The sequence below is a fragment of the Onychomys torridus genome, chromosome 15 (genome assembly GCF_903995425.1).
Source record: "Onychomys torridus chromosome 15, mOncTor1.1, whole genome shotgun sequence".
Lineage (NCBI taxonomy): Eukaryota > Metazoa > Chordata > Mammalia > Rodentia > Cricetidae > Onychomys > Onychomys torridus.
Window position 1 is genome coordinate 31,665,829 of NC_050457.1, and position 15,483 is coordinate 31,681,311.

Below are 15,483 nucleotides of genomic sequence, written 5' to 3' on the forward strand. Positions count from 1 at the left end.
TTGAAACATGTTTTCTGATGTTTACTAGTTTTAAGTTTAAAATATTGATTTATAAGTTTAAGATGCTGAAGCCTCCTAGTCACTGTCACAGCGCATTATTCTCTAAAGAAGGGCCAAGGACTTCCCTATTCATTTCGACGACCATTTAACTAGCTTTGCTTTAAATGGATATACAAATGTTAACTGCTGCAATAAGCTTGTACATTTATGGTTCTTCAAAAACCAGATACCCTAAATGTCTTTAGATGATGGCTGATGGCACTGCTGTTTGTTAAGTATCCAGTAAAGACCACAGCTGGGCACAGTCCATGTGATCATTCATTCTGACAATTAGACCCACTTCCTCAGCTACCACTGGTCACACAGACATGTCCTGGTGAGAGCCGGCAAAAGGCAGAAGAAGAGGGAATGGAAAAAGCAGTAATACTGAAGCATGACTTTAAAATCTCAAAACAATCTAAACAGTACCTCTATCCAATTATGAATCATAAAATGTTCTTACTATTGGCAAAATATCTGTAAGGTGAATTCTGTATTGGTCCTCTTTAAGTTACCATTGTTCAAAGAGAATTCAGCAAAAGGACTGGGCAGTTAAAGCCCTGAGATCCTAGTAGTCTTTTCTCAGTGCTCATTTGCATTCTCATTACTATGCATGAACCTTAATATTCCCATCGGCACATACAAACTATACCGAGTATAAAGGTGAGCATGCAATTAAGGCTCCCATTAATCATGTAGAGAGACTAAAAGAAGCAGGGAGAAGAATACTTCATGAGGTGTACTTTCTTCAAATCTCTACAGGCATTAGGATCTTTCTAGAAGCACTGCCAACCATCTATGGTAAATGATATATCCTACCATCAAGTTAGTACGTGAACAAAATCAGAGGATAAAGAAGTTAATGGTTTGCATCCAAAATATATAAATTTTGAAGAGATGTTTCTTTCACTTAAGGAAGATACTCAGAAAGTCTCATAACTAAAAAAGAAAGAAAAAAGAGATCTTCACCAGTTCTGAGAGCTGGCACTTCATAAAAATAAATAACGGTACACTTTTTTTAAGTTTGAGAAATTCCTCTAAAGACATATTGTGAAATGAGTCTTGTTTCACATTACATTTTCTGGTAAATGAACTTTAAGTATATCTTACAGATATACAAGAATTATCTGGTGACCTTTAGGAGTCACAGTGGCTTCTCAAATACGCAGCAAAAACTTGAAGCTTAGTCCTAAAACTGCAAGGAACATGATGCTGCCAGTGAGTCCCCCGGTGGGAAGAAGGCAGATCGTCGCCTGGCTGGCACCTGTATCACAGTCTGACAAGATCCTCATGAGAGAACCCAGCTAGGCTATGCCTGGGCTCCCGATTCACAGAAATTCTGGGGTAACAAGCATATGCTGCTTGGAGTAGCTAACGTTTTGTATACTTACACACAGCCTCAACAACAGAGCAAGCTCATCAGTTCATTCACACGGAGATAGGACAATTTGTTTGTTCACTTACAAACTGGGTAACTGAGGCTTCTACACAGAATTTGGGACACGTATTTAGGTAGACAGATGAATGAATGTCTTTATGTTTCTGGGGAAATACCAAGCAGAGTTTCTAAGCTGTGGGGTGGGTGTATATTCACATTTATAAAGAACTGATAGACTATTTTCCAAAGCTGTCTTACTATTATTTTATAGTCCAGCTAGCAACCTACGAAAGGCTGAGGAAATTTACAATGGTGAAACATGAATTCACTTTTTGCCCATTCTTAAATTCTAATGTTTCTCAGCCATAAACTGTCTTGATAAAAGAGGTTTACACTGTTTAATCTCCCAATCTTATTCTTGTTCAAAAAGAGTTTTAGGAATTCTAGGTTTACTGAATGTTGACATAAATCAAGTCAAAACCAATGTATCAAATTTTTAAAAGTTAGGTGTGTTGGAGGAGGTATTTACATGCCTCCGGACATGTGATGTTGACATCAGATGTCATTCTCTATTACTTCTACATTAAACACACACACACACACACACACACACACACACACACACACACACAAATGCGCACATGTGTGTGCATTGGGAGGTGCACATGTCTGTGGAGGTCAGAAAACAGCTTGCATGAGTTGGTTCTCTTTTTCTACCATGTGAGTTCAGGAGACTGAACTCAGGTTGTCAGACATGGTGGTAAGAGCCTTTTATCCACAGAACCATCTCGCCGGCCCTTCTCCACCTCACTTATTTATTTATTTTTTTTCTCCAGTTACCCTTGCAGTTTATTTAAACTAAGGAAAAGGTCATGTTTTCATGCAATACACACTTGGTTCTTTAAATAACAATTGTGACAAACAGCAGGAAGAATGCTGAACTTGTGATCCATATAAAACATCAACATTTTGGGTTGTACATAATTAAAGAAACATCTCACTTTTCGAAATACTGTAATAGCCAATACATAGATAGAGACATGCCTTTATGTGGGCATAGGAACACAATTGAGAAAAGAAAAAAAAAATCACACGGGAACTATTCAATTCCTTTAAAATCACTGAGCAAGAAAAGCAACACTGAACTTTCATGCTGATTTTATGCAGCTTCTATACAGTACCTTGACTTCAATCCAAGAGTCAAGTTAAGACTCCTCTATTTTTGGTAAACAACTGCATGGTAAACTTAGATGACTTTCCCTCTGGATTTTATCTGGGAGTGGCCTTTTTAATATTTTATTTAAAAGAGGGCAGGTTTGGCACTTTTTTTTTTTTTTTTGGTTGTTGTTTTTTTGTTTTTTTGTTTTTTGAGACAGGGTTTCTTTGTGCCTTTCCTGGAACTCACTTGGTAGTCCAGGCTGGCCTCAAACTCACAAAGATCTGCCTGGCTCTGCCTCCCGAGTGCTGGGATTAAAGGCGTGCGCCACCACCGCCTGGCATGAGGTTTGGCACTTTTATACTGATGTCACCAATGTTAATATTTCTTGGGATCTCAGGAAGATTCATATTCTTTACAGCTGATACAGCACAGGCTGGAGCTCCTGCTAAGCCAGCCTCAGATTTCTCCAGTTTATTTTGTGCATCAATTTGTGTAACAATCTCATTCATGTTAGTCTCCAATACCATTCCCCCCATTACCATTTCTGCAAGAATATTGTGAACCTTGTCTACATGGAATATTAAATCCAGTTCATAGACATTTTCAAAACATTTGTCTAATGTTTCCACAAATACTTGAATTCGATCTAAAATGCCAAGCTCATATAGTGTTGCATAATGTCTATAAATCAGTTTGTTGTCAGATCCTCCAATTAATAATCCTCCTTCTAGGAAATTACAAACATTCTCATCTCGCTTAGACACCAAATGGAAACTCTTCCTGATGATTTGCTGTTGCGTATCTTCACTATAGGGCTGGTAGAACTTGGAGAGCCGCGGCTTCCCGTGGTTGTTGAAGATGAGGATGGCCTTGATCATGGCTGGGCCGGGGCCTACCGGGTGGGCGCTGGGGCCAGGGCGGGGGCAGGCGCGCAAGCCTCGCCTCTGGGAGCTTGCTGCCACTGCTTCCCCACCGGCCCCCTCCCATGCGCTGTCCACCTCACTTCTTAGGATGGGGAACCTCACTGGCCCATCTCACTGGCCCTTCTCCACCTCACTTCTTATGATGGGGATCTCAATGAATTTGGAGCTCACTGGCTGGTCAGACTGGCTGGCCAGTGCACCCTTGCCTGTGCTTTCCAGGACCGGGTTACAGGCACGCACCACGGCGCCTGGGTGCTGGGGACCCAGGCTCAGGTTTTCACCCTCGCACAACAAGCACTTAGATGCTGAGCCATCCTCCCAGCCTTGGCCCTCTAATGGAAAAACAACCCATCGTACTAGACTAACTCCATGGTTACCATGAGCTAATCCTTGGGGGTGGGTAGTATTTGGGGGATTAAATGCAGAGGCTTGCATATGCCACCAATTGACCTACCACCTAGCTATATTCCTTAGCCCCCTTTTGATTTTTATTTGAAACAGGGCTCATTTAGTACTCCAGAGGGCAGAATCACAATCTTTCTGACTAGACTAACTAGGTAGCCTCCCAAGGGGCTGGGATTGCAGGTACACACTATTACATCTATCTTTCTGTTGATATACAGCAGGGTCAGTGATTTCTGTGTCTGTGTGGATGTGGATTCTGGTCTGTAGTATCACATCCTCTTTATTGTTTTGTGTCAGGATTGATAATCGGGATAAACTAGGCTTTAAAAAAAACCCAGTACTGGCTACATTTTTAGAAAGAACGTGTGATCCAAAGTGAGGAGAAAGATGCCTATTCTTTAATTGCTCAGTAGAGTGTTCTCTAAATGTCAGTTAGGTCAAATTGTTCATTATAATTGTCTTTTCTATCATTCTGACAAGCTCTGCCTTCCACGTGGTCTTTTTAGACTAAATTTATTTTAACTACTTAGTTAGGTTTCACACTTAAAATGTTTGTAAATGTATATTCATAGCAACATCGTGCACAATAACCTGAAGATGGAAGCACCACCCCGTGTGATGATGCATAAACTGTGACAGTGTACAATGGAATCCAGCTGCCCCGAGAAGGGAATGGAATTCTGATGTGTGCTATGATATACACAACCATGAGCATGCTCTGCTAAATGAAATAAGCCAAACACAAAAGGGCAATTACAATCTGATTCTTTGTATATGCTATGTCTAGAACTGTCAAATTCATAACAACAAATGGTAGAATGGTGGTTAATTTTTAAGGGAGGGAGTTTCAGTTTGGAATGATGAAAAACATTCTGGAGATGAACAGTGTTGAAGCTTGAACAACAGTCTGAATGTACGTAACGTCTGAGATGTACTTAAAACACCATCACAAAGAAAATAATCATAGAAGCCATCTTACTAGATGTAAAGTGTCAAGGTAGGCCCTGAAATACAGTGATGGCCAAGTGGGACTCCACCCTAAGGAATCTTCGAGTCCAGGAGAAGGAGGTAGAAAAACAAACAGGAAGTTTGCTGGAGTATGTTACGTGCTATGTGGAGGGCAGGAAGTCAGTGAAAACATCTGGTACTAGGGACTGACTGAGAGCAGCATCAGGAAAGGTTCCAAAGAGAATCAACATCTACTCCAAACCTGAAGGAAAGTAGATGTTAGCCAAGATACTGAAGCCATGGGTTACATATAACACTGTACAGTAGACTAGAAGAATTTAATACAATGTAACAAGTCAAAGAGCTGGGCTGGGGCTGGAAGTGCAGTCCTTGCCTTGCATGTCCAAGGCCTGGGTTCAATCCCTGAACGGACAACAAGAAAACAAACGTCACAGACTTAGAAGACATGGCTGGAGTTCAAAACGTGTGGTAGCTGTCAGCTTTGGGGAGGTTTTAAGCACCCTTGACTCAGCAGGAGGAATCAGGAGTTGACCTAAGTTCTCACTATCCCATCCATCCACATCGGCTATGTATGCCACATTCCTACGGATGGATTTCTGTGCTCTTCCGCTGTGGACCAGCGCTCGCATACCTTCCCTTCTCAAGGCTTTCAACTGATACATGCTTTCTTTGGGAAGTGGATCTTCGCCATCACTACTGAAAAATCCTCTCATTTCCCATCTCCAAGACAGCCAACATAAACCCTTTCTGCATCTGCCCTTCCTCTCTAGGTAGGGTCTCACGGCTTAACTTTCTTTACAGATAACCTCCTCAGAACACCATCTCTACTTATCTCCTCAAAGTCTTCCTTTTTCTCTCAGGCTCCATCAGCGTACTGAAGTGTTTTTGTAAGGATTAGCAGCAGCGTGTCTCTGATCTTAATACAGACGGTTAATATGTGACACCGCTCATCACATCTTCCCTCCTGACGACTTGCTTCCAGAATGTGACACTTTAAGTTTTCCTCATAATTTTCCTGTCAATTCTCTTGTCTCCATTGCTCTAACCCTGAGGGGCACAGCCTCAGCCTTCCATGTACTTCCTGTTCACATTCACGGCCTCTGTGATTTCATCTGGCCTCACAGACTTAGGCAGCGTTTGATTGCTGGAAACTCCACATTTGTATTTTCAACCCAGACATTTCCACTGAATTTTTCTTTTTTCTTTTTGCCCAAGACAGTGTTTCTCTGTGCAATCTTGGTTGTCCTGGGTTTCAGATCTGCCTGCCTTTGCCTCCTGAGTGAACACTGGGATTAAAGGTGTGTACCTCCACTGCCTGATTCCACTGAATTCTTGACTCGAAATCTACCATTTCTAATCGGATGGTGAATGGGCACTTCAAACATCCTACTTCCAAAACTGGCTTCACTTCCCTCCTAATCTGTTGTTCCCTGTCACAGTTAAAAGCCACTACTGCATGCTCTCCTGGTGAGACCAGAAGGCTTAGCATCATAACTCACATTCTTTGTGTCCAATGTGTCAACAATCCCTTTAGCTCTACTTTTACATTGTTCCAGAATGCATCCTACTTCCTTCCACTCCTACTGTTAATCTGGTCCAAGTCACAATTACTCTTTGCCTTATTTAGCATTAGAAAACATTCTGTTTCCAGGTTTTGATGACATCACCCTCAGTTCTTCTAATTCATTAGCCAGATTGATCCTTTTAACTATAACTCAGCATGTGGCTACTCCTCCAACTTCTCAGGGGCTTCCAAATTCACTGAAAGAAAAGGCTGGGGTCCTCACAATAGCCCACAATGCTGCCCACCACATCGGGCATTCTCTTCACACTCTAAACTTATCTCCCATAGCTTTCTCTTGCCTCTATTCCAGTCACATTGGCTTCCTTGATATTCCTTAATCACCAGAGCAAGTCTTTGCCTCAGGGCCTTTGTACTTGCCTTCCTTATGGCCCTCTCTGGTTACGGCAGAGACAGATCTTCCTTCAGTCTTTAGACAAAATAAGGTACCTTGTCAGAAAGGTCCTTCTGAATACTAATTAAAACTGCAAGAGCTCCCCAAGTACTCCATTTGCCTTTGCCCATTTTATTTGCTATGGCCACTAACACAGTGTGTAGTTTAGTGCTTAACTGGAATGTCGCTCTAGGAAGTCAATAACCTCCTAGACAAATGAATGAGAGCCACACTATTGAGTCCTTACTGTATGACAGCAGGCAACTGCTAGGTACCAGTACTTTAATATTACAACTAAAAACGTCAACTCTTACTCATCTGGGTTGAAAACAGGCTCTTGTGGTGTTGGTATCAATGGCTTCAACAGCTCCCCCACTTCCCTGTACATAGTGTTGTATAATTTTGTTGATATTTTCATGGCACAAAGTACTTATTTTTTTATCCTTAATTGATGTGTGCCACTGTAAAAGTGTTTGTGTTTCAGTATTTGGCTGATTCATAATTTTTAAGAATATGCCCCATGGGGATAGTATGCTGAATTACCAAATCAGGACAGAGTCATAAAAAGCATTAAAACTTCATTCCAATTCTCCGAAAGTCTCAAAAGCTGAAAAATTAGCCATTACTTATTTGTTTATTTATAACTTAATTTATTTCTAGAAACATTTTAATTCTATACTATTATTGGGAAAATGACAAAACAGGCTCATAAAGAAGGCACAAGTATTATCCGAGATTTGCAAATGTAGACAATCTGGGAAAATAAAGCTCAATTGCTCCTTCTAGAAGTTGCCAACTTAGAGACTGCAATTCAAGCTGTTATCTACCCATAGGTAGCTCTTTTCTCACAGTCCTAGTCAGTGAGCAGAAATGAGTATCATGAAATGGTATTTACAGGCACATGCTACCATAAGTAGAACATAATGCTTATGGCTACCACATGGAAGCTATCATGTTATGATCACCAAGAAGCAAGGGCTCTATATGTACGAAGTTGCATAATCCCAGCAACTGACCTAAACTTAGTGGACCTTAGATGCTCTATAGATTAAACATGAATAAATATAGTGTCCGAATTATAGGACTGTTGTTAGGATCAAACAAGACAATGACTATAGGGGAAGAGTATACCACAGGCATATATATACTACTTGGCAAGTGTTAAGCAAAGTAGAAGATAGATATTGGTATTTCAGTCAAGTCTTTTATTTTTAGTGCTTGTGTGTGTATATCTGTGCACATGAATGTGTGCATAGACACACACATGCATGCACGCACCCACACGCATACCAGCATGTGTGTACTTAGACAGGCCATAGGAGGACACTGGGTATTTATTCTATTACTCTCTGCTTTATTCTCTTGAGACAGACAGAGTTCCTCACTGAACTGTCTACCAGGCAGCAAACTCCAGTGAGCCTTTTGTCTCTACTCCAGACAGCAATGCAGGTGCAGGTGCTACAGGTGCAGGAGTTGCAGGCGCACATGCAGCCACACTCAGCTTTTTATGTGGCATCTCAGGTCCTCAAGATCTTTTATAGAAAAAAAAAGGTTGTTTTTGAGACAGGGTCTCATACTATAGCTCAGACTGGCCTGAAATTTACTATGTAGCCCAAGCTGGCCTCGAGGTTCAGGCAATTCCCCAGCTAGAACCACAGGCAAGAGCTACTATGTGTAGCTTTCCATTTCAACTTCTGTCTTTAGATAGGGGTCAGTTACCTATCCTTCATTTAAGACGAAGTCCTTGTGAGTTAGACAAATACTCCAAAACATCACCTAATGTAAGTGTTCTCCACAAGTTATAAAGGAGAAAATGAAGACCCAAAACATGTTACTTTCCCAAGTTGAGGAGTTAGCGACTGCTGGAAAAGAACTCTAGTCTGGGGCTGTGCAGGTATAAGGGCAAGGTAAGAGCATAGCCCTTGACTCTGACATGTGGGAGCTTGGTCTGCCTGCCTCACCCTAACCCCAGTCCTGATGGAGCCTCACAGCTCGGTGCCACACAAGCACTCCCTTACTAAAACTCAAATAAATGCAACGTTCCAAAAGCAAAGTTGTAAAGTGTTTCCACAGAGAAGTAGTTCTAAACCCTCTCACTAAGCTGACGGCTCACTGCGCATCCTACGGGAGGTGACCACTTACCTTCCCACTCCGTTGGGATGTCTCCTGCTTCATAGTCTAGCTCTTTTCTGTTGGCTGCTTCTACAATTCTTTTCTCTCGAATAGTCTGTCCTGTAAGATCAAATGAACATCTGACGTGAGCCCACACTATACCATGACATGTCCTAGCTTCGCTTGTGATTTCTACTTTACATCCAAAGTTACTAAATTATCAGGAAAAAGAGTAAATTTGCCTTACAGTTATATGGTGCAGAAGGCAGTTCCTAAACAGCTGCAAATACTTTCTAGCATTGGATGCAAAATTAATTTTTATAGAACAAATCTAGATTCTATTTAAAGAGAACAACCAATTAGTCCTGCAGGAAACTAATAACTAATAAAGATACTAATAAGTGTCCGGCTCCTAAAACTCACAGTGTATATATTACAGGAGTCAACAGCTGTTGTGAGTGCCCGAGGGAGTTAATCCACAACCCTTATTACGTATGTAAGAGACCACAAGACATCGCGTCTTCTCTCCTGTTCCCACAGCACACAGGGCTGGATTCTGTGGTCCTACCTTTCACATTTGGATTCTGTGGCCCATCTGCTTCACTACCTCACGGGAATGTAAGGTCAAGAGAAAAAGGCTGGTGGGGCTCAGATAAGGCAGGCCAAGTGAAACTTCAGGTTTGGAATTTTTTGCTCTGATATCTCTTTTCCTTACCTATGTCCACAGCTGAAGTGAACAGGTGGCGGGTCAGATGTAGGAAAACAGAAAGTAAAGAGAATATGGAGAAAAGCTTCAGGCAAATTTCCTTGAACACAGGGAGGTCCTGAGTAAGTGCATGGAACCAAAAAGATCATAGGCGATGATCAAGTAAGCACGTTGGTGGAGGCCATAATCCATCATTGGCTGTCTTTCTCTACCACTCCCCACCACCTTCTGTTCATCTGGGTGTCTCCCGTTCTGTCTGGAGCTCATTTATTGGGCAAGGCTTGCTGACCAGGCATTCCATGGATCTGTCTTCTCAGAACTGGGATTGCAGATGTGCACTACCACAACTGGGTTTTTAACTCAAGTACTAGAGAGCCAAACTCAGATCCTCATGCTTATATGGCAGGCATTTTACCTACTAAGCCACTCCCAAAGACCCCAAGATGCATACAAATACAATGGTCTACTATAAACTATGCTTGAACACCACTTACTAAAATGTTTGATATGTCTTCATATAGTCATTATCTATACCTAAGATGTAAGCATGTTCTTTTAGTAACAACAGCTAAATAAAGGAAAACAATCATCTAAAATACAAAGTAACACATGTGTGCCCTATAAGCTTTTATTTTTATTTATTTATTTATTTATTTATTTATTTTTTGGGTTTTTTTTTTGAGACAGGGTTTCCCTGTGTAGCTTTGTGCCTGTCCTGGAACTCACTTGGTAGCCCAGGCTGGCCTCGAACTCACAGAGATCCGCCTGCCTCTGCCTCTCGAGTGCTGGGATTAAAGGTGTGCGCCACCACCGCCCGGCGGCCCTATAAGCTTTTAAGTGTACCTCAGTAAGTTTGGCACAGGAGGAAGAAAGGTCTGCAGCTCCCAGGAGCAGCACTAAAGAATATTTGCTGTAGGTATGCATATCTGTGACACAAAAATTAGCCTTTCGTTCCTATTTTTTGTCTATAAATTTCATCTAAGGTCTTCCCCCTTTTTTAACTTGATTTATTTGTCTGTATGTAAATGCAGGGTGTGTGGGTGGGTGTATGTACATGTGTGTGTGCTTGCATGTGAGAGCAGAGGCCAGAGGAGGGTGTTGGGTACCTTATTCCTTTAAAGCAAATTCTGTCTGTCCCTGAACCTGGAGCTTGTCAGGTTTTTCTGGCTAGGCTGGAAGCCAGAAAGGTTATGGGGACCCAGGACACAGAGAGACCTCAGAGCACAAAATCCAAAACCTAGTGTCAATTTTGTTTGTTCTTATCTCTCTTTTAAGTCCCAATCCTGCCCTCCAATATCATCTTTGCCATATTTTGCTATACTTTATAATATTCTAATTGACATTCTTGATTAACTTGACTTTTTTTAGGAGTCACTTTTATTTATTCCTAAAAGATCTCCATCCATTTTTAGTTCATAAATACATTAAAATAGATATATAAGTTATAAATCCAAAGAGTCATCTAGAACCTACTTAGGTAACCATACTGCAGAACACACTGGTCTGTTGAGACAGTTCAGTAACATGTGAAGGGTTCAAGAGCCAACATAACCAGTTGGAGTGTTTGTGGACAGGCAATGTATGATTTAACATCATCGTCTTGTTGGCATTAGATTTACTCTTCATTTCATAACACCGTGTTATGCACGATTATCTTACGATAAGTCTAAAAAGGACAGAGTCCCAATATGATCAGATTTAAGGGAGAATACAAAACTAATACTTATGGCATATTTACCACATGCCAGAAGCATTGGGTTGCATTACAGCATTTTCATATACAAACACATATGTCACCATGCGTCTTTCACCATGTGGATCCTAGGTATTGGCAAGTGCCTTTACCAGCTGACCCATCTCACTGGCCTTGTTCTGTCTTCTGAGGCAGAGCATCATGTATCCCAGGCTGCCCTCAAACTCACTATGCAGCCAAGGATAACCTTGAACTTGTGATCTTCCTGCTTCTGCCTCCTCACTACCAGCTGGGGCACACCCAGCCTTTTGTTCTAATTCATCTCCTTCACAACTCTCCTTTTCTTCCTGCCTCTCTCTGGCTGGTCCCATTTCCCCCAATTCGGTCTCCATTTGTGCTTTCATGTTACATAGTCTACCTGTCTCTGCTCCCACCCAATTTCCCTTTCTTAAGACCTATTCCTCCCTCAGGATTCCTTTCTACTTTTATTACACACACACACACACACACACACACACACACACACACACACACACACACACATGAAAGAGAATGTGGTATTTGTCTGAGTGTCTTATTTTGCTTAACACAATCTCTAGGTGTGTTCCTTTTCCTGTAAATGTGGTTTCATCTTCCTTTATAGCTGAACAAGCTGCCCTGGTGTACATGTACCACATTTTCTTTGCCAGTTCATCTAGGGATGGATAACTAGGCTGCTTCTACTTCTTAGCTATTGTTAGTAGTGAGGCAGTATACACAAATGTGCCAGTGTTTCTGTGGTGTGCTGACTTCAGGTCTAGACCCAGGATGCTAGGCCCTCATGTAGGACACTATTTTCAGTTCTTTGACCATTGACCACACCACTCTCGCATTAGCGGTGTCTAAGGTTTCCTCTTCCCCACATCTTGCCAGCATTTCTCTCCTGTGTTTTCTTGATGACAGCTATTCTGACTTGGGTGAGACAGAAGATAAAGATTGGATTTCATTTCCCCATCAGGTAAGGATATTATACACCTTTTCAAATACTTACTGGTTCTTGTAGTTCCTCTTTGGAGAACTAACAGTTCAGTTCATAAACATACTTACTGATGGGATGATCTGTATTTAGGGGATTAATCTTTTCAGTTCTTTATGTATTCTAGATATTAGTCCCATATTGAGACCTAGTTGGCATTTATTTATTTCCCTGTCTGCAAGCTGTCCCCTCATTCTGGTGGTTGTTCTCTTTGCTATGATAAAGTGTTTAATTTCATTTAACCCCATGCGCCAATTCTTGGGCCTGTCACCGAGCAATGTCTTGTCAGAAAGTCCTTGTCATGCCTACACTCTGAAGTGCTTTTCTTATGTTTTCCTGCAGCGATCCTCACACTCAGGCTCTGCACACTTTCCTCTCACATGGTACAGCTCCATGAAGCACCATAACTTTGGTTTATAAATAGAGACACTGAGGCCTACAAGAACGTAATTCACTGATTTGAGGTAAAACAGCAGCAGACAGGCTCTGGGAGGGAGTGTAGAGCTTCTGGTGAACTTTAATGTATCTCCTCTAACTGGTCATCTGTAGACCTGCATGTCTCAGCTAGTAACTGCAAGGACTAGCTAAAAGCAAGGTAACGGCTATCTCTAAAACAGTTAAAATGAAAACCCACTATCTTTCACCAGCAGATTGTAAGAATGGAAAAAACATCCTTTATGTCAGTTAAGATAGTAATCAAACATTCACTGCACAATCCAGGCGATTGTTGGAAAATAAAAACCATATAAAATCCCATCACCTGAAATAGCCTATTGCTAACACCTAATAGACTATGTACAGATACTCATACCAGACAGATATATACATGCATATGTGTTGATAAGGGCATATTCATGAAGGAGTTTCCTGGTGCAGAAAATGTGGAAATTCTCATGTCATTCTCCCTACCATAAAAAAAAAAATCTATATCCAGTTTGAGTATGTTTTGACATTTTGATGAAAAGGAAGCTCCTGTTATAAGTATGTTAACATTTCCCCCTCTGTTGTATTTTAAATGTGAAGATAAAAATAAAACTTGCTACTTTAAGAATTAGCAATCAAACCCACAAGCCTAGTTCCAGACCCATGACTTGTGAACGCTCTTTGTGCGCAAGCCACCTTTCCTGGTTACATGTAGTTACCATCCCTCAAAGAAGCCTCTCCTTACAGCCAATGCAAACACAACAGGATCCAACACAGAGGTCGGCATTTCATGGGGAGCCCAGCTCTAGAGGGTACGTCTACATCACAGCTCCAGCATCTATGGCTCAGGGAACACGGTGAAAGAGAGGTAAAGGTTGTAAAAGCCATAACACCCGTGTCTTAGTTACTTTTCAACTGCTGTATCAAAACACCATGACCAAGGCTAACACCTCCTCCAACAAGGCCGCATCTCCTAATCCTTTCCAAATAGGTCAACCAACTGAGGACCAGGAATCAGAACATAGGAGCTGGGGAGTCCTTATCCAAACTACCCCAACCAGAAAGTCTGCTGTGAAATGATCGCTGCTAGAAATGGATGCATCAACGAGACTGGAACAGCAGCAGTATCCGTGGACATGTGCATGTACAAGTGGAGAAATTTCACAGGGTCGTACCCAGAGACAAAAATCCTCAGGCAACCAGTGACTACTGGGAGGAGGAGAATTAGCCTCTCCCAGGGAGGAGCCCCTTCCTGGTTGTTCAGTGCAGAGTGGTCAACCTTGAAACCATATGCACACAAACAACAAAAATGGACTCAGCAGGTTCTAGTTATATATAGTTGTGCACACACGTACATACATACATGTGTACACACATACATGTATGAGGCAATAAGAAAAGACAAAGAAGCTATCAATTTGATAGTGGAGAGCCATGGGGCGGCTTCAAGGGAAGGTAGCTGGGAGTGCTGGGAAGGAAAGGGAGGTGAAACTGATGTAGTTGAAAACATTTAAAACAGAACACCGATAAAATGAGTTAAAATAATACTAGAGGAAAATTTATGTCAAGTAAAGAACATGTATCACGTATGCTATTAAAATTTAGTTTTGCAAATTGAGGCATAACTTCAAGACCTGAGGAAGAAGAGATAAAGTGCAATAATACATTTAGCAGATTGGTCACCAAAGAAATTCTCTCTTCTGTGAGACAAAAATCTACCATAGCAAAACAATGGTCTATGTCCCCTGCCCTATAACCTGCCTATCATCTTTTTTATTTTATGACTCAAAAGAGAAAGGAATACCAGAGATAGTAAAGTGTTTTTATAAATTCCATGAAATTATCAGGCACACCCTCCATGGTGTATGTGTGTGTGTGTGTGTGTGTGTGTGTGAGAAATGACAAGCCACACCCATTGACAGAGGTTGAAAGTGCTGAGATCCTTTATTGTTGGATAAAGATCTACAAAACAGTAGCCAGAATATTCTGTTTGGAAAGATCTGGTGTTTTCTGATTTCATGCACCATTTTCAGGACAAAGACTTTACTGTCAGTCTCAGGATATTTTCCTAAAGGATTTCCTGGTTTTGCATTTGCTAGGCAAAGTGCTCTACCATTGAATTACCATTTCAGCTCCATTGATTCTGACCAGAAATGATCTTCAAAAAGATTAAAATTTATTTTTTAACAATCTGTGTATGTTTATACATACAATGTATCTTTATCACACTCCCCATCACCCTCTCTTATCCACTTCTATTCCTGCTTAACTCCTCTCCCCAACATCTCCTCCTCTGTTCAGATCTTTTGTGTGGTGCATGTGTGCCCTGCTGAGTTTAATTACTATTGCCGGCATGGGAATGGTTCACGGGCAGCTTGCTAGTACCTTCACCACTAGCAACTATTAATTGACAGTAGCTCCTCAGCTAGGGGTGGGGATGCATGGGTCCCTCGCCATTCATGATGCAATGTTGAAGGGCACAATCTTATGCATGTCTTAGGCAGGCAACTCTAGCTGCTATGGGTTCATTAGTTCAATGGCCCTCCAAATCCAGAAGCCAGTGTTTCATACCACTCCTACCCATCCAGACTTATATATAGTTGTAGTGTGTTTGGGGAATAATGACAAGGAAAATGTATACAAGTTTAATACAGATGGCTTAATTTAAAAGGCGTGTTTTCATATAAGCATTACAATTCAGTATGG

The 15,483-nt window shown here is 41.4% G+C and overlaps 2 protein-coding genes across 3 annotated transcripts in view; both read right to left on the minus strand.

Moving 5' to 3' along the window:
- The window catches only part of Ndufaf2 (NADH:ubiquinone oxidoreductase complex assembly factor 2), a 113,605-nt gene that overhangs the window by 35,158 nt on the left and 62,964 nt on the right, over window positions 1-15,483 (minus strand). The window contains exon 2 of the mRNA XM_036207370.1: window positions 8,971-9,060. Within this exon, the coding sequence (XP_036063263.1) occupies window positions 8,971-9,060 (90 nt within the window). The remainder of the gene's footprint in view (window positions 1-8,970; window positions 9,061-15,483) is intronic.
- LOC118596459 (AP-3 complex subunit sigma-1-like) lies at window positions 2,450-3,636 on the minus strand. Of its 2 annotated transcripts, XM_036207369.1 has the most exons (3): window positions 3,140-3,623; window positions 2,930-3,031; window positions 2,454-2,740 (listed from the first exon to the last, which is right to left on the minus strand). In XM_036207369.1, the coding sequence occupies exons 1-3, from the start codon at window positions 3,452-3,454 to the stop codon at window positions 2,714-2,716; spliced, it is 444 nt and encodes a 147-aa protein (XP_036063262.1). In that variant the 5' UTR covers window positions 3,455-3,623; the 3' UTR covers window positions 2,454-2,713. The 2 variants fall into 2 exon arrangements, with proteins under 2 accessions (XP_036063261.1, XP_036063262.1); XM_036207368.1 differs by having other exon boundaries at window positions 2,450-2,740; window positions 2,930-3,636.